General features: G+C 35.6%; 3 protein-coding genes and 1 pseudogene across 4 annotated transcripts; 2 read left to right on the top strand and 2 right to left on the bottom strand.

The window, feature by feature from the left end:
• Positions 1-4,260: 4,260 nt before the first annotated feature.
• Positions 4,261-4,677, bottom strand: LOC105952782 (oleosin G). Its single transcript, XM_012976362.2, has one exon. It carries the CDS (start codon positions 4,675-4,677, stop codon positions 4,261-4,263), a length of 417 nt encoding a protein of 138 aa, XP_012831816.2.
• Positions 4,678-9,281: 4,604 nt separating this feature from the next.
• Positions 9,282-14,288, top strand: LOC105952708 (putative serine/threonine-protein kinase At1g54610; annotated as a pseudogene). Its single transcript, XR_016033803.1, has 8 exons — positions 9,282-9,542; positions 9,634-9,918; positions 10,017-10,334; positions 11,134-11,353; positions 11,434-11,534; positions 11,791-11,882; positions 12,824-12,927; positions 13,831-14,288. The product of XR_016033803.1 is annotated as a putative serine/threonine-protein kinase At1g54610 (transcript).
• A 2,037-nt stretch (positions 14,289-16,325) lies between these two features.
• LOC105952936 (heat shock 70 kDa protein 3) lies at positions 16,326-17,860 on the bottom strand. The gene is made up of 4 exons (XM_088823892.1): positions 17,707-17,860; positions 17,132-17,205; positions 16,954-17,038; positions 16,326-16,816 (listed from the first exon to the last, which is right to left on the bottom strand). The coding sequence occupies exons 1-4, from the start codon at positions 17,858-17,860 to the stop codon at positions 16,326-16,328; spliced, it is 804 nt and encodes a 267-aa protein (XP_088680018.1).
• MEE40 (Pentatricopeptide repeat (PPR) superfamily protein) lies at positions 17,507-21,211 on the top strand. Its single transcript, XM_012976533.2, has one exon. It carries the CDS (start codon positions 18,361-18,363, stop codon positions 20,668-20,670), a length of 2,310 nt encoding a protein of 769 aa, XP_012831987.2. The 5' UTR covers positions 17,507-18,360; the 3' UTR covers positions 20,671-21,211.
• Positions 21,212-21,468: the final 257 nt, after the last annotated feature.

Below are 21,468 nucleotides of genomic sequence, written 5' to 3'. Positions count from 1 at the left end.
ATTATTATTATTATTATTATTATTATTATTATTATTATTATTATTATTATTATTATTATTATTATTATTATTATTATTATTATTATTATTATTATTATTATTATTATTATTATTATTATTATTATTATTATTATTATTATTATTATTATTATTATTATTATTATTATTATTACTATTACTATTATTATTATTACTACTACTACTACTACAATAAAAAATACTACTTGAATTCTATTTTTTTTTAATACAGTTAGGGTTGAACAATATTAAAAGAAAAGGAAAGTAGTCATGATAAAATGTGAACGTATTATGTTATTATGAGAAATGATCGTATGTAACTAGTGTTTGTAATCAAAACATATGATTTTAGCATAATTTTAGTTTTATTCTTAAAATATATGTTTTTATAGCAAATCGAATCCTAAATCGTATGAATCAAATTGTGAGATTCTTGTTCTTGTTCCTGCATAAAAAAAAATCGTATTAAATAACGTGAAATCCCTTAAAAAAAAATAAGTTATTTAATACGATTTTTTTTATGCAGGAACAAGAACGTTAAAGTATGGTCCGTAGTTTATGAAATATATGTTTATTTTAATTTGTATTTACATTTGAATTTTAGTCTACTTAGTATTTGAATTTCATTTTAAGTTTGTTGTTATTCTCTTGTATTTATTTGAGTGTTAAAAATGAAATAATCATAAAAAAATAAAAAAAAATTAAAAAATTAAAAAAATAGTGGTTTCACGTAAATTTACACAAAATACATAAAAAACTAAAATACTATGGTTTCGTGCATCAAAAAACACTATTTCGTGCTTCTTTGCACGAAATGCTTCTATCCATTTCGTGTTAGGGAATACGAAATACTCATGCACCAAACATGGTTGGAAAAGGGTTTGAGAGAAATGTGGTTTTTTTCTTTGAAAATTACAAATGAAATAAAGTCGCACTGCAAGCCGGTAAAAGTTTTTCTATGAATAGCATTTCAGTTATTTTATCTCATATTTGACTAATTATTTAAAATACATTTGAATATTTTATGATATTTTATTTTTGATGATATTGTTTGTGTTGGAAGAAAAGTTTTGGATAATAATTTTGATAAGTCGGAATGGTATATTGTGTTCGAGTGTTCGTGACAGTTTTCAATTTGTTAAGAAACTTTTTAAGTTGGACTCTAATGTATTTTTGACCATACTAATTACTTAAGAATTAAACATTTACATCGTTAAATTTCGTTTGTATTAACAGACTATGATTATTCATTTTACAATGCGACTATAATTTTTATCTTATTTTACTCTTCATGAATATTTTAGATTTTCTTTTTCGGTTGTGAAGGTTTATAAAAAAATTATTTGAAGCACATTTGACTTTGTAACATATGTAAGTGTTCGATATAAGTCCGACACCAACCTAAAACTCAAAAAATTACATGGACAGAGCTTGAGTTTAATTTGTACCAATAAGACCAATATATGAGTTTGAACCTATAGTAACAGGGTCCGATGGTATGTAAACTTGAATCAGACCAAACTCGATTTACATGGCTCGATCGATAGTAACAAGGTCCGATGATATTTAAACTTGAATAAAACCAAACTCGGTTCACATGGCTCGATCGACAGTCTTAGCTACAAGTTTATTAGTGATTTGAATGTTTCAATAAAAGTGCTTAGTTATATAGATAAGTTGCAAGAATTTAGAATGCAGTTCAATTATGATTATGGTGTTGATTTAATGTTGATTTGATGGTCTGATGGGTGGAAAAATATGTTAAATATACTATTAGTTAAAGTGGATTTTTCAATAAAAGTGGTTATTTATGGATAAATTGCATGAATTTAAGAATGTAGTTGCAATTATATAATTAAGGGTAAATTACAAACACCCCCTGAGGTATGGTCAAATTACAAAAACCCCCCTCTTGTTTGGATAATTACATCTACCCCCCTCAACTATGATTTTTTCTTAGACCTCCACCTTTATGGTGCCAAATTCAACATAGTCATCTAGATTCCGTGAAATATGATCTAGTTTGTACTCTTTTTGTGTAAAAAATACAGTTTCCGATGCACCACAAACTGATATATACAAGCTCAAAATCACATATTATGATCATCTTGCTTCATAATGTAGAGTTTGAATGGGATAAAACGGGTACAAAAGTGATAATATTCCATATAATCTCGAAGATTTCACTAAATTTGATGAGTTGAGGGGGGTGGTTGTAATTATTCAAACAAGAGGGGTGTTTTTGTAATTTGACAATACCTCAGGGGTGTTTGTAATTTACCCTATAATTAAAATTGGAGCAAGACTCAATCTTCTTCTATTCTCCATATTTGGTCTTCTGTATTTTTTATACTTCTCCATATTTGGTCTTCTGTATTTTTTATACTTCTCTCTCAGAACCTTCTTTATTAAATCATGTTACTATAAAAGCTCGAACGAGCTCGACGAGCATGATTATAGTTGTTTCACAATGTTAAATGATGAAGAACGAGTATTAGATGATTACAAATGAAGTCTCTACCCCTATTTATATTAGGCCACCTTCTTAGTGGACGTTGGAGATCTATTTGATCTAATGGCTAGGAGTTGTTCACTGGAACATTCCAAAGTATTCCTACAAAATATCTACAAATGGAGGGTTCTAGAAAGTTTCCTAGAATCGTCCAAGAATCTCTACCTATTTCTATCGCTTGCTCGCGAGCTTCTTATTTATTTATTTAAATAATGTACATAGTAATAAAAATAATATAGAATAAATATATATATATATATATATATATATATATATATATATATATATATATATATATTTGTAATTGTATAAATAATTTATACTGATAAAATAAAGTAATAGTAATATAAAAAATAGGAAAAAAAATAAAGTAATAGTAATATAAAAATTAGGAAAAATGAATGACCTGAGCTTGAGCTCGATAAATCTACTTGAGCTTAAGGTTGAGCCTAGAACATAAAAGCTCGATGAGCTCGAGCTCGTAAAATTGGACACAAGCTTGAGCTTGAGCCTTAAATTTTTGGCGAGCTCAACTTGTTCATACCCTATAGGCTATAATTGTGTTCAGGTGTTTACTTGTTGAACATAATTTACTAGTCACTTTAATTAAATTTTTAGTTTATTACTCTTAATTACTCGATATGCTCTCTCCACAATACTTTAATTTGTGCATGTGCAACATTTAGAGCCCGTTTGGCTAAGCTTATAAGCTCCTAAAAACATCTTATAAGATGTTTAGGAGCTTATTATAAGTTGTTAAAAGGTGTTTGGTAAAAAAATTGCAAAAGATCTTATTTTTTCAAAAAATAAGCTGTTAGGGAGCTTATAAGATGTTTTTAAAAAAGTACCCCTACCCCACCTTTTTTCTTTAAGATCTTATTTGCTTATTTACTAAAACACTTAAAATACAAAATTACCCTCAAATATTTTATTATATTACATGAATACTAATAATATTTATATTTTATCAAAACAACGTATTCTTGTAATCAAGATTAATAATTAGTTAAATATAATTATCGTAATTATCATAATAATTGTAAAAAAAATATTCTCTATTTATATTTTATATGTATATAAAAATACACGAATATTCTTATTATCTCCATAATAAATTATATTTCTTTCATCTAAAAAAAAAATTATATTTATTTTACAACTTTTATTTTATATTATTATATAATTTAATATTATTATTATTATTATTTGAAAAAATAATTTATAAATATTATAATAATATTTTAGGAACAAAAGTATTTGAGTCAAATAAGTTTAACAATTATACTGGCATCATGTACTTTTTTGTCATTATAGCAATAAACAGACTTTTTATTTCCAAACATCTGAACAACTTATAAAAACAAAAAGTAACTTATAAGCTAATATCCAAACACCTTAAAAAATAATTTTTAAAATAAGATCTAACAGCTTATCAGCTCCTAAAACATCTTATCAGATGTAGGAGCTTATAAGAGGAGCTTATAAGATGTTTTAAATAAGCTTAGCCAAACGGGCTCTTATTATTGTGTCCAATTTACTCGATATTAAGGGGTCAAAAATAATAATAACATATCCAACTTCAATAGAATAAAAGAAAAAAAAATACATATTTTGGAACATTAATTGCTTCGAAGTTAAACAAAATAGAAAATTAGGTATAATACTTGGATATATGAACCCGCCTTTTCAGCCGACTCGAGCATAGTCCTTCGTAATTAAACAGGTCCAAATCAAACCGGTCCAAATCGAGTAGCTGCGTAATCAAACCGATCCAAATCGGGCGTGCACAGAAAACCCCTGATGTACCTGTAGAGCCAGGACAATGCCGCCGCAGTAGCGACGGCGAAACCGAGAAACGATAGAAAACCGGTGGCGGCGATGAGGACGAGAACGCCGAGAGGGATCCATATGTGGTTGGAGATGAGAATCAACAGCGGCAAGAAAATCGGGCCGAGAACAGCGGCGGCGATAAGAAGGAGCATAATGGCGCCGACGCAGGCGGAGATTGTGAGCACGGCGGCGAAACCGATGCTCTGTGTTGGTTTTGGTGCGTGCTCTTTCAGTTTCTGCATGGAGGAGCTGACTGTCAGCGCAGCCGCCGCCGATGCGGCGGATTGGCTACTCGATAAAATTTTCCGATCGGGCATATTTTTTAGTGAGTGGGCGCGCGGAGTTGATCAAGGTGGTGGGTGGGTGATTTAGACGCGCGCGTGTATATGTGGCGGTTGTTTTCATGCATGGGAACACGTGGACATAGTCGTGGTATGCACGTGTGGAGACTGGAGATTAATTAGCTATATTATTAACCTTAATTAATTGCCAACTCATTCCGGAAATTAGAGGCACTAATTAATTTATGGGTATACCGTATATGATTTATTTATTTATTTATTCGGAATAAATACTCATTTTATTTAGTTTATATTTATATTATTGATAATATGGTAAATTATAAACACCCCTGAGGTATGATCAAATTACAAAAACACCCCTCTTGTTTGGGTAATTACAACTACCCCTCAACTCCTCAAATTTATTGGAATCTTCGAGATTATATGGAATATTATCACTTTTGTACCCGTTTTATCCCATTCAAACTCTACATTATGAAGCAAGATGATCATAATATGTGATTTTTAGCTTGTATATATATCAGTTTGTGGTGCATCGGAAACTGTATTTTTACACAAAACGAGTACAAACTAGAGCACATCCCACGGAATCTAGATGATTATGTTGAATTTGGCACCATAAGGATGGAGGTGTAAGAAAAAATCATAGTTGGGGGTAGATGTAATTATCCAAACAAGAGGGGGGGTTTCGTAATTTGACCATACCTCAGGGGGGTGTTTGTAATTTACCCTTGATAATATGTTTATGTTTATCGGTTCCTTCGACCCTACACCCGGTGAAAAACACCGGGTGGGTCTTCTGCTGCCACGTGTTTTTTTTTTTCTTTTCTAAAACCCCTACAGGTAAACTCTAGCGGGCAATGTATTATAAAATACAAAAAAGAGACACGTGGCAGCAGAAGATCCACCCGGTGTTTTTCACCGGGTGTAGGGTCGAACAAATCATGTTTATCGATGATGAAACAAATAGATAATACAATTGTTCTCCTAAAATAATAAATCATTCACAATTTTCTAATAAACGAAACCAAGAGCCCATTAATCCCAAATATACGAACGGGCCCAAAAAAAAATGTTGGCCCAAATGATTGATCTTGTATAGCGACCTTATATAATACATACATACATATATCGGAATATCGACGTTATAAGTGTACTTTTTTCGGCACGTGTTTGTGTACGTGTCTTATGATCCATATATGACGCGTCGATGAGGTGGTTGGTTTTATTTGTAATAATTATTTACCGATTTACTAATAGATATCGAAAGATAACTAATTTCAATTACTCGGTCGGTGTAAACACGCCGCGCCTGACAAATTTTCCGAGCTCGATCGTGTCGATCTTGACGAATGTGGGCATTTTTCACACGCATTTACATGAATGCATGTGATTGTACACAATCGAAAGACATCTGGTTTATCGGGATTTTAAAAATAATTAAATATATAAATAACCTCAAGAAGTAGATTGTTAGAATTTCAATCAAGATTCACAAAATTTAAGCAATTTATTGCCACAAAATCCAATGTGAACGGATAATCCATTGACTTTTGACTTTTAACTTTAACTTTTAACTTTTAACTTTGCCTATATAAAACCCAACCAACCATACTTCCAATCTCCACACTTGCAAATTTAATTCCATACCATTTTCTTTGATTGACACAAATTCATTGCACCGAGCAACAATGTCCCAAAAACCCAACCGCCACCAGCGGCGGCCGTCGCAGGGTGTTTTCGTGATACCGGAGGATATCTCCGCTCCTCTCCCGGATGGCATTGTTCCGCCGCCTACGGCAACCACTCAAGCTCATCCACCACCGCAAGTGAAAAGTAGTGGAGGCGGAGGTGGAGGCGCTCACTTGCCACCGCAACCACCGGCTAAGACGGCGGAGGAAACTCTGGCGACGACTTCCGGTCGTTCTAGGAAAGGATAAAACTCCATAGATCTATCTAGTGCATAATATATGTAATAAAATACATGTGTATGATCTGTTTGGAATATATGTTTTCTCTAGTTAAGTAGATCTTTGCTGGAGAAACAAATATATAAAGTAATATAATGCTTAATTATCATGTGGTTAATTAAGTTTATCGTTAAATTCGACGTTTATTTCAGTTATTTCTTGATTCTTTCATTATTCTGCTTCATGATAAGTGTCACTTTAAAGTTTCAATGTAGCACAAATTATTCTTCTCCAGCTTTATCCCAATGTTAATAACATATTAATGAAGTAGTAATAAATAGAAGTTGAAAAAAAAAAGGGTAATTTTGACATTTTTCTTCTGGTATGAAGACTATTTAATAATTTTCTTATCTTAATCGGCATGATAACCTTAGACGTCACTTAAAAAATAAGTGGGAGAGTATTATAAACCGCTATGTAATCTAACATTAATAAAAATATAATATCTTGCACAACCAACAAACTAGATGTATATTCTAGCTATTTTATAAACACTTGAACACAATTATAATTAGTGGTGTGGACGAGTCTAACTCGCCAAAATTTTCAGGCTCAAGCTCAAACTTGTGTCCAATTTTATGAGTTCGAGCTCATCGAGCTTTCAGGTTCTAGGCTCAACCTCAAGCTTAAATGGATTTATTGAGCTCGAGCTCAACTCAGCTCATCTTTTTTTTTTTTCTTTTAGTTTTTCTTTCTACTGTTGATATCAGTATTACTTCATACGACTACAAATATATATATATATATATATATATATATATATATTTATGTATATTATTTAAATAAATAAAAAGCTCGCCAGCCAGCGAGATGTCGAACAACTATAATCAAGCTCGTCCAAAGCTCAAGCTCGAGCTTTTATTAAGTCGGCTTATCGAATTGACGTGCCGGCTCAACTCATTTACCACCCCTAAATATAATTACCAAATAATTTGCTAAATACAAGAATCGTATAATTACGATATAATTATGATCGATTTAATCTCGTCGATATTTAAAAAGGAGGCCTTAAAGTTTCTCAAATTGATTTTTAATTTATTTATTTCATTAAATGAAAATAAAAAAAATCAAACACGTTGACAAGAAAAAAGAATGGACGCAACAATAATTTTAATCGGATTTGAAAAACTAAATTTAACAACATCTCGAACATTGTAGAACGCGACGCTAAAAGTCCAAAATACCCTCTAAAACCCAGATCATCCAAAAGCAAAGCACAATCCTTCCATTTCCTCTCTCTACTACACTACTGCAGTTATGAGCGGGAAGAGAGAATGTCCGGCGATCGAAATCGATCTCGGAACCACATACTGCTGCGTCGCCGTCTGGCAAAACGGCCGAGTTGAAATCATACCAAATGAGGTGGGTAACCGAACCACGCCGTCGTATGTTGGTGTCACAAACAGTGAAAGGCTTATCGGCAATGCTGCTGAGAACCAGGTTGTGGTAAACCCTACCAACACCATTTTTGGTAAGACCGATGCTTACTTTTTTATATATATTTCCAATCGCCTTTCACTATGTATCTCGCTTGAGTCGATTCTTTCAATTTCCGACGGATGATTGTTAAATGTATGTCGTAGATGCTAAATTTTATTTGGTGTGTGTGTTGTGTGTATAATTTTTGGTATTATCTCAATCTAATGTTAATTTCTCTCAAATTTGCATTTCTTTCACTTTTTTGGTTTGGTTTTTCTTTTCTTTTTCTTCCGGTATGCATATGTGACTGGTTTTTGTTGTTTTTGAATCAGGTGGCGAATCGTTTGAGGACTGGAAATATGGAGCAAGTCAAAAATAAGAAGCTAACATAGCTACATAAAGCAAAAACTATAGTATAAGAGTAGAAAATATTCGTAATAGAATTCATAACACTTACCTTTTTTTTTTCTTTCTTATGAGTGTATTTTTTTCTTGGGTAAATAGCACTTAACCCCCTTGTGGTTTGAATATTTTGCACAAGACCTCCTTATGGTATGAATTTATTCACATAACCCCCTTGTGGTTTTGACATTTTGCACATGATCCCCTTATTGTATGAAATTAGGCACATAACTCCCTTGTGGTTTTGAAATTTTACACATGACCTCTTATGGTATGAAATTAACACATAACCCCCTTGAATAAAAAATTGGAAAAGACTAAACTACCCCTATCAAGCAAAAGTTATTGTTTTAATTTAAAAATAATTATTCTATAAAATGAAAAGCTTAATGTATTTTTTTCTAAAATGAGAAATATAATATATTATTGTGTTATTTCTATTTTACTGCACATATATTTTTTTTAATTTAATTTTCATTTCAACTTCAGAGAAATGTTTTTTTAGATTTTTCCAAAAGAATAAAAAAATAAAGACTTTGTTTCTTAAAAAAATTAAAGTTCGATAACAACTGTAATATAATATATTATATAGAAAATAGTAATATAATAATCATAATTAATGGTAATGTTAAAGATTTTCAAATTAATTTTTAAAATCGAATAATTATCAATCGTACAATAACTAGTATTTTATACCTTTTGTGCTGTAAAATTAAACAAAACACAATAATTTATTATATTTCTCAATTTAAAAAAAATACATTAAACTTTTCATTTATTATATTATATTATCTGTGCCATCAATCAGGAGAGAGAAAGTAGCAGTAGTTAACTCAGGCATGTAAACCGGAGGACAACGATGGAGGTGGAGTTCAGAATGGGGCCGGTAAAAACGACGAAGAGCAAAAAGACGAAAACGCCCCTCGGCCAAGAGGTGAGAGGCCGAATCCAAGATTGAGTAATCCCACTAAGCACATCCATGGCGAGCAAGTAGCTGCTGGATGGCCCTCTTGGCTCTCTGCTGTTGCAGGAGAGGCAATCAATGGGTGGACCCCACGTCGAGCCGATTCATTCGAAAAGATCGATAAGGCAAGAATTAATTAGTTCATATATTTTTTTAATGCCCTTATGTTAGTATGTCCTAATTCTTTCTTGTGCTCATTTTGTTATTTATGGTTAGATTGGACAAGGTACATATAGTAACGTGTATAAAGCTAGAGATACGATAACGGGAAACATTGTTGCACTAAAGAAGGTCAGATTCGATAACTTGGAACCTGAAAGTGTGAGGTTTATGGCTAGAGAGATATTGATTTTACGCCGACTGGATCACCCAAATTTTGTGAAATTGCAAGGATTGGTCACTTCAAGAATGTCGTGGAGTTTGTACCTCGTGTTTGATTATATGGAGCATGATTTGGCTGGTCTTGCTTCGAGCCCTGGTGTCAAGTTTACCGAGCCTCAGGTGGGATTTGTCTCTCTCTTTTTTTTTTTAATAAATAAATAAATAATAACCGGCTTGGTCTAAGTTTCAAAAGTTTTTAATCTGATTGATAACGATAGGTAAAATGCTACATGAATCAGTTATTGTCTGGCCTCGAGCACTGTAACGATCGGCATGTGTTGCATCGTGATATTAAAGAGTTGAATCTGCTTATTAATGATGGAGGGGTTCTTAAGATTGCCGATTTCGGATTGGCTTCGACTTTTGACCCTAATAACAAACACCCTATGACTAGTCGTGTGGTTACTCTTTGGTATAGGCCACCTGAGTTGCTTTTTGGTGCGACTGAGTATGGTGTAGGTGTTGACTTGTGGAGCGGCGGATGCATTTTAGCTGAGCTATTTGCAGGAAAAACCATCATGACTGGGAGAACAGAGGTAACAAAATTTAGTGGCATCTTTTTCGTTTTCTTTTCTTTCTTTTTTTTTCGTATCATGTGTGGATTAGTGAGTAGCTCCGTTAATTTTCTATGTACGTTCTGCATGAGACAGAATTCTTCGATTTTTCGCTACTGCATCATGGTGCAATTGCTTAGCTTCACATGCCGACATGCATGATTATATTGATTGCTTCTTTACGTGTATTTTTTTTGGGTAAAAAAACCAATTAGTGGTTAAATTTCAGACCCTTTTGTGACCATCTATTAACTGATTCACAGTTATTTCAAGTAGTTACTCGCACCGTATTTTTTGGTATCTTTTCATTTGATCGCCTGTGTAAAAAGGGTTTTTATTGTACGGAAAACGATCAGGTCGTTCATTGGATTAGTGCTTCTCTTTCCTTTCTCACGTGGATTAGTGTGTGAGCTCCTTTAATGAAAATTGATGGGACAGTGCTGTAAATATAGAGTTCTACCGAGTTCCATCGAATAAAGTAAGTTGTGCAAAAAAAAAAAAAAAAAAAAAAAAAAAAGAAAAAAAAAAAAGAAAAACGATTGATTGGTTGTAGCAGCCTATGTATGCGCTGCACAAACATAAGTTCTTTGGTTTTTTTATTTTGACTACTGCAGTATGGTGCAATTGTTTTCTTGGGTAAATTTGGGGTTTCGTTATGGTATAGAGGAAATCTTGAAGTTACCTTAGGGTATATTTTGTATAGCCACTGCCTTTTATTTTGTTTCGTTTTGCAATTTCTTAGCTTTACATGCATACTTATAATGCTACGAACGGTGTTTAGGTGGAGCAGCTGCACAGATTTTCAAGCTATGCGGTTCTCCGCCGGAAGAATAATGGAAAAAATGGAAGCTTCCTCATGCAACCATATTCAAATCCCAACAATCATATAAAAGATGCATAAAATAGACTCTTAAAGATTTTCCGTCCTCGTCTTTGCCTTTAATCGATACTTTACTTGCAATCGATCCAAGTGATCGTTTAACTGCGCACTAAATAGTGAAGTAAACTCTCAATTATTATTGTTCATTATTATTATTTTTTTTTTATGGGATTATGGTTTATTTAATTTTTTTTATTACAGTTCTTCACAACTAAGTCTTATGCTTGTGATCCATCTAGCCGTCCGAAATATCCACCGAGTAAGGAGATGGATGCTAGGCACCGTGATGAAGAAGCTCGAAGGTTTGGAGAATAATTGTTTTACCTACATTGCCTTGCATACATTAGGGGCTCGTTTCGTTTCCAAGATAAGATTATGCGGTCTTATGAGAAATCAATTGTATAATTGGAAAAAAGAAAAGAAAATTGATTGTAACCACTGACAAGCCAAGTTAAGTGCTCAATTTTCCATAAATACGGGCCGGTTCGAAGAATTATTGCACTAACCAAACATTTACTAAATAAGATCTAATTATTTAATTAATTATTTGAATTGTAGGTTACGAGCTGCTGGTAAAACTCAGACCGATGCTGTGAAGAAAACACGAACACTCCTGTTTCATGGATTCGGACCTTCTGTGGCTTTTATAGGTATATCTTCCAACTTTATTTTGCTGACCAACAATGGTCGGATAAAGTGCGCTGAGCTTGTTGTGGTTCATTATTAATGGAAATTTTTGTACCTCTTGGTTATATGCGTTCTCTTTTGCCAACAATTTTTTGGCGTTTTTGGTTACGATCAAATTTTGAGTTATATGCCAGTTCCATTTGTTCTCATCTTTCTTTGTTATGATGGAAACTTTTTGCCTCTTGCTTATCAGTGTCAATGTTTTTTTTTTCAATTGTGCTGGTTTCTTTAGGCTTTCTTGTATAGTCGAATACTCGTCATTATTGTGGGCCCCTTTTTTTACCAATGTTCTTCTCAGGGTTGTTCAATGTACACCTTAATTGTAACAGTACAGGGTGTTATTTTTTTAGCATTGTTGCTTCAAAATGCGATGGTTAAAATATTGCATATCTTCTTTGCATCCGAAATTTTCTTAAATAAATTTGTGCCTCTAAGTTTTCGTCTACCTGTGGCACGTTGAATCTCCTTGTTTGGGTGTTACAAATCCGTGCCTCTAAGTTTTCCATCACGTCGTCTGCGGTCATTCATTCATCTCTCTCTCTCAAATTTATAATTTTACTGATGTACAATTAAATTCATTGGGCACCCACACCGCGCCTTGTGCGGTGCATCACCAACTAGTATATATAGATATATACTCTCCACATTTTCTTTTCTCTTTTTTTCAGCACCTGCGCCTGTAAAACGACGCCGTTTTAGAGTATTTATCCAATTTTACAGTGCAATTTTTGTTTGCGAATCAGATGCTAAGTTTACTCTTCATGGTTAACAATTCCACCTGCATCCTTCATCTGATTATTTTTACTTTCCATTAAATTTATTACCTCTTTGTTTATAGCCTAATCTGTAAACTTTGTTAATCGTTTTGTTTTGCCATCTTACTGAATCCCTTTAATATTTGTAGCTGGAATTGAATTGAGGATGACGGAATATACTGGAAAGGAAGTAAATTAAGTCATTATATTCACAATGAAGGATTCAAGTTGCTGATTCATCCAACAAAATCAGGTAAAGAATCACACGGTATAATTTTGTGCTGAAATTGTCATTTTAGTATTTCATGCCAGCTCAAAAAAAGTTTTCATTAATTTCCTGTTTTTTTTTTTCTTTGTTTTGGTTGGTTTATGCAATTATCCATTATAGGAATTATTGGTTTATGCTTTTGAGTTTCTTGGTCGGTAATATTGCCACAGATCGGCTGGTTCTTTTGACTCTAAAATTTATGTTTTTTGGTTGTAAGCGCCAACGGCAGGAAGTATAAGCTATTATCCAAATGTGGAAAACACTACAATTCGTCGAGCACTTGTAGTCTTGGTTTGATTGAAAATGTAGTAATCGGACAACCAAACTTTAACTAATTCCTAAAGCATTGCATAAAAGTGGATCATGAGTTTTAGGGTTTAGACAGTTCAACAACAATATTAAAAGGGTTATTGCTTCTTCGACTAAATCAAGGGATGTTTCATCTGCTGCATACAATGGCATGTAATGTTTCAAATGTGTTGGTTTAAGATCATATCCTACATGTAATGACCGAAACAGGTTGCGACAAATTTTGTATTTAGCTTCATACGAATTGAATTATAGCAAAACAACCCTGTAATTTTAGACTACGTTGAATGGGCATCAACACTAGTATATATATAAGAGTGGCAGCTTCATTCGTGTGTGTGAATGGTTTATGCGCGTGTATTTTTAATCAATATATTTTTTTGTGTGTTTAAAAAGGGATTACAGTATGAATTTTTTTTGGGTAGTGTCAATGAGACTGTTCCATACCTCCACATGCATTGGCCACAACAGTCTCAAGAAGACCAAGTTCCGATTTTCCTTTCATTTTAACCGACTATATTCTCATCTGTATTTTATTTTTTTGAAATTTAATTTGAAACTTTTGCAATTTTTTTGCAGGTCTTCCAATTTTTTTTAATACTAGAGAAAATCTGGGTTGTGAAATGTGTCTCTTCACCTTCTGCTGAGAAGTGAGAACTGGTGACTAATTTAATACCGAAAACTCACCCTTTTTTTTTCTCGGTTCTTTAGTAAGTGGTTTAGGCGCATGATTTGCCTTGAATCGAGTTGTATTATGTTAAATAACTTCGTCTTAGTGGGGTATGTAGATGGTTTTAGCAATCAGCTGGTTACTCATCTTTCAGTGGTATTTAGAGAACAAATTGGTACTTTGTTCAAGTGTTTTGATATTGCATGTGTAAGTACAGAATCATACATTTGCGCATTGTGGCGCTTATAAATCTTTTGTTTTTGTACATGTTGATTGATTTTGAGGAGTTGTGATATCCAAGAAAGACTTGTAATGAACAGTAAATTATTATTCTTTTTTGCTTCGAATCTATAGTATTTTTGCAGTATACTACTGGAATTGATGAATGTTGATCACATTTATCTTTGCTTATTATCACTTGGAATTTATGTTTGACATTTATAATTTGAAGAACAAGTAGATAGATGTTTTCAAACAAAAATATTTAAAAATGTTAAAGGAACGGGAGAAAAGAGCTCTAAAAAAATTTATACAAAAATAATATGGTTAATTAAGAGAGAAATTTGAGATGAAAGTATAAATTTCTTCCCATGAATATATAAGGAGAGAAGGGGTTTGGGTGTTTGGGGGGTGGCTGGGGTCTGAAACCATAGGACAGTAAAGGGAAGCAAATGCCAAAAACCAAACATAGCACAAAAAACAGAAGCAAATGTATGATTCTGTACAAACAGAAGCTTATGGTGCTACCGTAAGGGGGGGAGCACTTGCTGGCTTTCATCCGCAAAATATTGGAAACCTCTCCCCGGCCAGGCTGTCAATGTTGCACGGTCTCCTACGTGATTATATGAACCTTGATTGCACGCATGACAACGGTGATGTTTTTTCTCACATAATCGATGTCTTCAAGAAGTATGATAAAATTCCGATTAAAGATGAAGAAGAATTGGGAGTTGTTGACCAACTAAGACAGTTTCATCAATTCAGAGACGAGGTGGTGATTTATCCTGAAGATAAAAGCAACTTCTTCTATATCCTTAGTGGGTATAGTTACATATTTAGTTTATTGTAAACACTATTTATTAGGTTAAATGAACCGTAGAAGGGAATATGAAAAATTGGCAGCAAGGCTCAATCTTCTTCTATTCTCCCTATTTGGTCTTCTGTATTCTTTATACTTCTTCTCTCTTAAAACTGCTTTATTAAATCATATTACTTTTGATTGTCTGTATATTAATTTTATATATTTTTTCTTTATACAGTATACGTAAAGGTCTTAAACAAGGCAGTGTCGACTTGCAAGGAAATCCTTGGAAGCAACGATATTAATGATGAGGTTGTAATAGGTGTACCAACTCACTACAATGATAGCCAGCGTAGGACTATTTCCTATGCTATTCGAGGTGCGGGCATGAAGAATGAAAAGATGTGTGCAGCCCCTATTCTTGCGGCCATTGCGTATGGGCTTGAGAATAAGCCAGCAGGGACAGTCATATTCATTTTTCATCTGGGTGCCACAACGTGCACCGCATCATTGATTAGGATTCAAGAAACAATATGCTTAGATGTGTTGGATCGTAAAATAGAAGATTCCGTTTTTGAGGAGGTGGCGGCCGTTGCCGATACTAGGCTAGGAGGCGACTATTTTGACGAGAGAGTGGTCAACCACGTTATTGAGAACCTCAAAAATCATAATGGAGTTGAGATATGCGGGAATGAAATGTCACTATCGAGAGTGAAGGCTGCTGTTGAGAAGGCGAAGAGAGCCTTGTCGTTCAGCTGCAAGTCCGAAGTGGTAGTTGACGATGCATTGGATGGCAAGGATTTGCAAATGTATATCACCCGATCAGTGTTCGAGGAGTTGAACGAGAATCTCTTTCTCAAATGTATTGATACGGTGGAAAGTTGCATGGAAGAGGCAAAATTACATAAGAATGACGTTGATGAAGTGGTAGTCATGGGTGGTTCAAGCAGAATCCCCAAGTTACAAGAACTGTTGGCGAACTTCTTCATTGGGAAAAAGCTACGTAACTCAAAACATATTAGTAGTTGTAGTCAGCCACTGAAATCCTGCTTTCCAGCCACTGACATACCGAGTGTCTTAGCTTTAGTCTTCAACGTGTCGAAGTTGCTTTTATCTTCAGGATAAATCACCACTTCGCCTCTGAATTGATGAAACTGTCTTAGTTGGTCAACAACTCCCAATTCTTCTTCATTTTAAATCGGAATTTTATCATACTTCTTGAAGACATCGATTATGTGAGAAAAAACATCACCACTGCCCTGCGTGCGTTCATGTAATCACGTAGGAGACCGTGCAACATTGACAGCCTCGACGGGGAGAGGTTTCCAATATTTTGCGGATGAAAGCCAGCAAGTGCTCCCCCCCTTACGGTAGCACCATAAGCTACGACTTCGTCTGAGCTATTGAGTTACGTAGCTCTTTCCCAATGAAGAAGTTCGCCAACAAATCTTGTAACTTGGGGATTCTACTTGAACCACCCATGACTACCACTTCATCAACGTCATTATTATGTAATTTTGCCTCTTCCATGCAACTGTCCACCGTATCAATACATTTGAGAAAGAGATTCTTGTTCAACTCCTCGAACATTGATCGGGTGATATACATCTGCAAATCCTTGCCATCCAATACACCGTCAACTACCACTTCGGACTTGCAGCTGAACGACAAGGCTCTCTTCGCCTTCTCAACAGCAGTCTTCACTCTCGATAGTGCCCTTTCATTCCTGCATATCTCAACTCCATTATGATTTTTGAGGTTCTGAATAACGTGGTGGACCACTCTCTCGTCAAAATAGTCCCCTCCTAGCCTAGTATCGGCAACGGCCGCCACCTCCTCAAAAACGGAATCTTCTATTTTACGATCCGACACATCTAAGCATATTGTTTCTTAAATCCTAATCAATGATGCGGTGCAAGTTGTGGCACCCAGATGAAAAATGAATATGACTGTCCCTGCTGGCTTATTCTCAAGCCCATATGCAATAGCTGCAAGAATAGGGGCTGCACACATATGAATATGACTGTCCCTGCTGGCTTATTCTCAAGCCCATATGCAATAGCTGCAAGAATAGGGGCTGCACACATCTTTACATTCTTCATGCCCGCATCTCGAATAACATCTCGAATAGCATAAGAAATAGTCCTACGCTAGCTATCATTGTAGTGAGTTGGTACACCTATTACAACCTCATCATGAATATCGTCGCTTCCAAGGATTTCCTTGCAAGTCGACACTGACTTGTTTAAGGCCGTTAAGTATACTGTATAAAGAAAAAATATATAAAATTAATATACAGACAATCAAAAGTAATATGATTTAATAAAGCAGTTTTGAGAGAGAAGAAGTATAAAGAATAACTCTACCCACTAAGGATATAGAAGACTCCACAATCATAATTGAAAACCGCATTCCTGAATTCATGCAACATATCCATAAATAACCACTTTTATTGAAAAGTTCCACTTAACTAATAGTATATTAACATATTTTTGCACACACCAGACCATCAAATCAACACCACAATCATAATTGAACTGCATTCCTAAAATCATGCAATTTTCTATACATAAATCACTTTTTATTGGAAAAGTTCCACCAACTAATAGTATATTACCATATTTTTGCACGCATCAGATCATCAAATCAACATTAAAATCAACACCGCAATCATAATTGAATTGCATTGCTAAATTCATGGCAATTTTCAAATCACGAATAAACTACGCCTATTTTTGCGCGTATCAGAACAACAAAATCTTACCGGCATATGTGGTTGTTGTCGCTTCACCATCGAACGCCGCCGTCGTTCGTTTCCCCTCTTCATTGGCTAAGATTTCGCCACGGTCCCCCTCCCAGATGCCGAAGAACATGTACTTAGATCCTATATCCACTCCGATCGCCGGCAATTGTGACATTTTCGAAGGTTTTTAGTGGAAGAAAGGGTTAGGGGAATATTTTTGCTCTGCACAGTCGAAGTAGTGTTAGGGTTCGAAGAAATGCTGCGGAGCGCGTGTTTTCTACGAGTATTTGTTTGTTAGAGATACTTAACCGAATTGGTTTAGTGAAAATGCTGCCAGAACCGGACGGGATCGCTCGGTTGAACCGGAAACCGTGTCTAGTCCGGTCCGATTAATCACTCAAAAGTCAAAACCGAGTCAATTTTTCCTCTCTTCCTCCCCTCCTCCGCTTTCGCCGCCAAGAAAATTTATCCAGTCCAAGTTATTCTCTAATTCTCTCACTTTGATTTATCCCGTCCAAGATATTCTCTAATTCCCTCACTTTGTCGCGAAATCAATCTCTGGCTATTCGTTCCGATTATTAGCCCAGTACATTTGTTTGTTCGTTGTATTTGGAGCTGTGCAAAAAAGTCCCAACTCCTTTTTCTTGCACACCACATGTTTGTTTAATTGCTTCAATGGCATTCACTTCTTACCTCAAGTGCTACCCATGGGCTCCTCCCCAAAATATGAACCGCCCCCTTCTCCCTCATCAGATTCCAAAACCCGAAAATGCAGCCCCATTCCCACTTTCACGAATTTACGCAAAACAGCCGCCGCCGGCGCTCTCATTTGCCGTATCCTCAGGTACTGCCGGAATTCCACTTTCCCCAGATTTCACACCAAAGCAACTCCTCGACAGAGTTCGTTCTGTTGAGGACGAAACCACTGCCCTTCGCCTTCTCAGATGGGCTAAAAAGCAGCCAAATTTCGTGCCCACTTTGCCTATATATGAAGAAATTCTTCAGAAGCTTGGGAACGTGGGGTCTTTCGACTCACTGAGTCAAGTCTTGGACGATATGAAGCATTCGGAAGTCACGGTTTCCGAAGGTACTTTCTTTATCCTGATCAACTGTTACGCGAAATTCGAATTGTACAATGAAGCCGTTGGTGTTCTTCATGTAATGGAAAAGGAATTCGGTGTTCGGCCGGGAACTCACACCTATAACTTTCTGTTGAATGTTCTCGTCGATGGGAACAAGTTGGTACTTGTAGAAACCGTTCATTCGAAAATGCTGAGCGACGGTGTGAAACCGGATGTTTCGACTTTTAATATATTGATAAAGGCCCTATGTAAGGCGCATCAAATAAGACCCGCGATTTTATTGATGGAGGAAATGGCTAACTACGGTTTAGCACCGGATGAGAAGACTTTCACAACGTTAATGCAGGGTTATATCGAGGAAGGTAATTTGGGGGGAGCTTTAAGGGTTAGAGAGCAAATGGTGGCGGCTCAATGCGCATGGAGCAATGTCACAATAAACGTCTTGATAAACGGGTTTTGCAAAGAGGGTAGAGTTGAGGAGGCCTTGATTTTCGTGCAGGAGATGGCTAATGAAGGGTTTTGTCCGGATAAATTCACGTTCAACACTTTGATAAGTGGATTATGCAAAGTTGGGCATGTGAATCATGCTTTAGAGATATTGGATTTGATGCTCCAAGAAGGGTTCGATCCCGATTTGTTCACGTACAATGCCGTGATATCCGGACTCTGTAAAACGGGCGAAGTTAAAGAGGCGATGGAAGTTTTAAGTCAGATGCTTTCGAGGGGTTGTACACCGAATGCCGTCACGTATAATGCGATCATCAACACCTTGTGTAAAGATAACCAAGTGCAAGAAGCTACTGATCTGGCACGTTTTCTGACAAGCAAAGGCGTTCTGCCCGATGTGTCGACATTTAATTCTCTCATACAGGGTTTGTGTTTGAGTAGCAACTTTAGCATTGCGATGGATTTATTCTTCGAGATGAAGACAAAAGGATGCAAACCGGACGAGTTCACTTACAACATACTAATCGACTGCCTCTGCACAAAAGGCAAGCTCGATGAAGCACTGAGACTCTTGAAGGACATGGAATCGAGTGGGTGCGCAAGAAGTGTAATAACTTATAATACGCTTATTGACGGATTCTGCAAAATCAAGAAAATCGAAGAAGCGGAGGAGATATTCGATCAGATGGAAGTGCAAGGTGTGTCGAGAAACCTAGTCACGTACAACACTCTTATAGATGGTCTATCCAAGTGCAAGAGGGTCGACGAAGCTGCTCAGCTAATGGACCAGATGTTAATGGAAGGACTAAAACCCGATAAATTCACTTACAATTCACTCCTTTCGTACTTCTGCAGAACAGGGGACATTAAAAAGGCAGCGGATATCGTTCAGACAATGACCACAAACGGGTGCGAACCGGACGTTGTGACATACGGTACCTTAATTCAGGGTCTCTGTAAAGCTGGAAGGACCGAAATAGCCTCGAGGCTTTTGAGGAGTATACAGATGAAGGGAATGGTTTTGACTCCACGCGCTTACAACCCCGTTTTGCAGGCACTGTTTAAGAGGAAGAGAATTAAAGAAGCGATGAGGCTATTTCGTGAGATGGAGGAGAAGAGCGAAGCTCCCGATGCGGTGTCGTACAAGATTGCCTTTCGTGGGCTTTGCTGCGGCGGAGGCCCGATTGCGGAGGCGGTTGATTTCGCCGTTGAAATGACGGAGAGAGGGTATATTCCGGAAACTTCTACTTTTTATATGCTGGCTGAAGGGCTTTGTGCTTTGGACATGGAGGAAACTCTGGTGAGTCTTGTGGATAAGGTGATGGTGAAAGCTAGGTTTTCGGATAACGAGGCTGCTATGGTGATGGGGTTTTTGAGAATACGTAAGTTTGAGGATGGGTTGGCTAGTTTCGGCAGGGTTTTGAACAGCCAAAATCCTCAAAAGGGTTACTGGTGATTCCGAAAGTTTGTTTGGGGTTATGTAGCGTGTAGATTATCCGTACTCGGTAGTTTCTTGAATTTTGAAGTTTTTTTAGAGTTTTGAATCTTGATTTTATGGGGGAGGGCAAAGCACGAAAAAACCGATGGAATGGAGACTCGGTTTCTTGAATGATCTTTCCCGTGTGATCGTTCGTTGGGATTGGTCTGGAAAAATCTGAAATTTGCTTTTTTCTCATATGCTCTGTTATTTTGCTTTAAGTTTGATGAGTTATCTTCTAGAGTACAACTTTGAAGTTGCGTAGCTCGGAATTCGTGTTTGATGCAAATTTCCAACTGCTGCCGAAGCTTGTAATAGCGAGTTGTATGAACTGTCTTTCCACTGCGTTACTTAGAGCCTGGTTTCTTTGTTAGAAATTAATCTTGTACTTTGCACTTTACTCTCAATGTAGTGTGTGTATGAGTGTAATGTGTAATGTGTTCGAGTACGAACGAACTTTGATCGAGCCGGATTCGAAATCGGGCTCGAGTGTCTTGATTGTGTTACATATTTTATCTTATTGTCTCCTCTAATAATCAAGCTCGAGCCGAACTTCTAAACTTATGAAATGAAAATTTATGTGCACTTAGTAAATAATTACCTCACGAGTATTTATAGATGCCATAGCAAAATTTACCACATTGCTATTGGGTTTTTTTTTTGTTTTTTTTTTTTTTTTGTTTTGTTTCTTGAAAGAAAATGTTTATGGTTAAAAATTAAAATATAATGATTACAACTTATATATGTATCTTAACATTAAAATTCAATTGTATTGTC

The sequence above is a fragment of the Erythranthe guttata genome, chromosome 10 (assembly GCF_056151865.1).
Source record: "Erythranthe guttata isolate IM_541 chromosome 10, IM_541, whole genome shotgun sequence".
NCBI classification, from domain to species: Eukaryota; Viridiplantae; Streptophyta; class Magnoliopsida; order Lamiales; family Phrymaceae; genus Erythranthe; species Erythranthe guttata.
The sequence above is the reverse complement of the archived record's forward strand: the minus strand, read 5'-3'. Positions and strand labels throughout refer to the sequence as shown.

What these genes read in the sequence shown, in the direction of transcription:
- LOC105952782 (XM_012976362.2), bottom strand. Translation starts at nt 4,677, where the DNA reads ATGCCCGATCGGAAAATTTTATCGAGTAGCCAATCCGCCGCATCGGCG.
- LOC105952936 (XM_088823892.1), bottom strand. Translation starts at nt 17,860, where the DNA reads ATGTCACAATTGCCGGCGATCGGAGTGGATATAGGATCTAAGTACATG. An exon ending in GCGACGATATTCATGATGAG is followed by an intron (nt 17,039 to 17,131) that starts GTTGTAATAGGT and finishes GCGGGCATGAAG; the next exon opens with AATGTAAAGATGTGTGCAGC. An exon ending in AGGGACAGTCATATTCATAT is followed by an intron (nt 16,817 to 16,953) that starts GTGTGCAGCCCC and finishes CAATATGCTTAG; the next exon opens with ATGTGTCGGATCGTAAAATA.
- MEE40 (XM_012976533.2), top strand. Translation starts at nt 18,361, where the DNA reads ATGGCATTCACTTCTTACCTCAAGTGCTACCCATGGGCTCCTCCCCAA.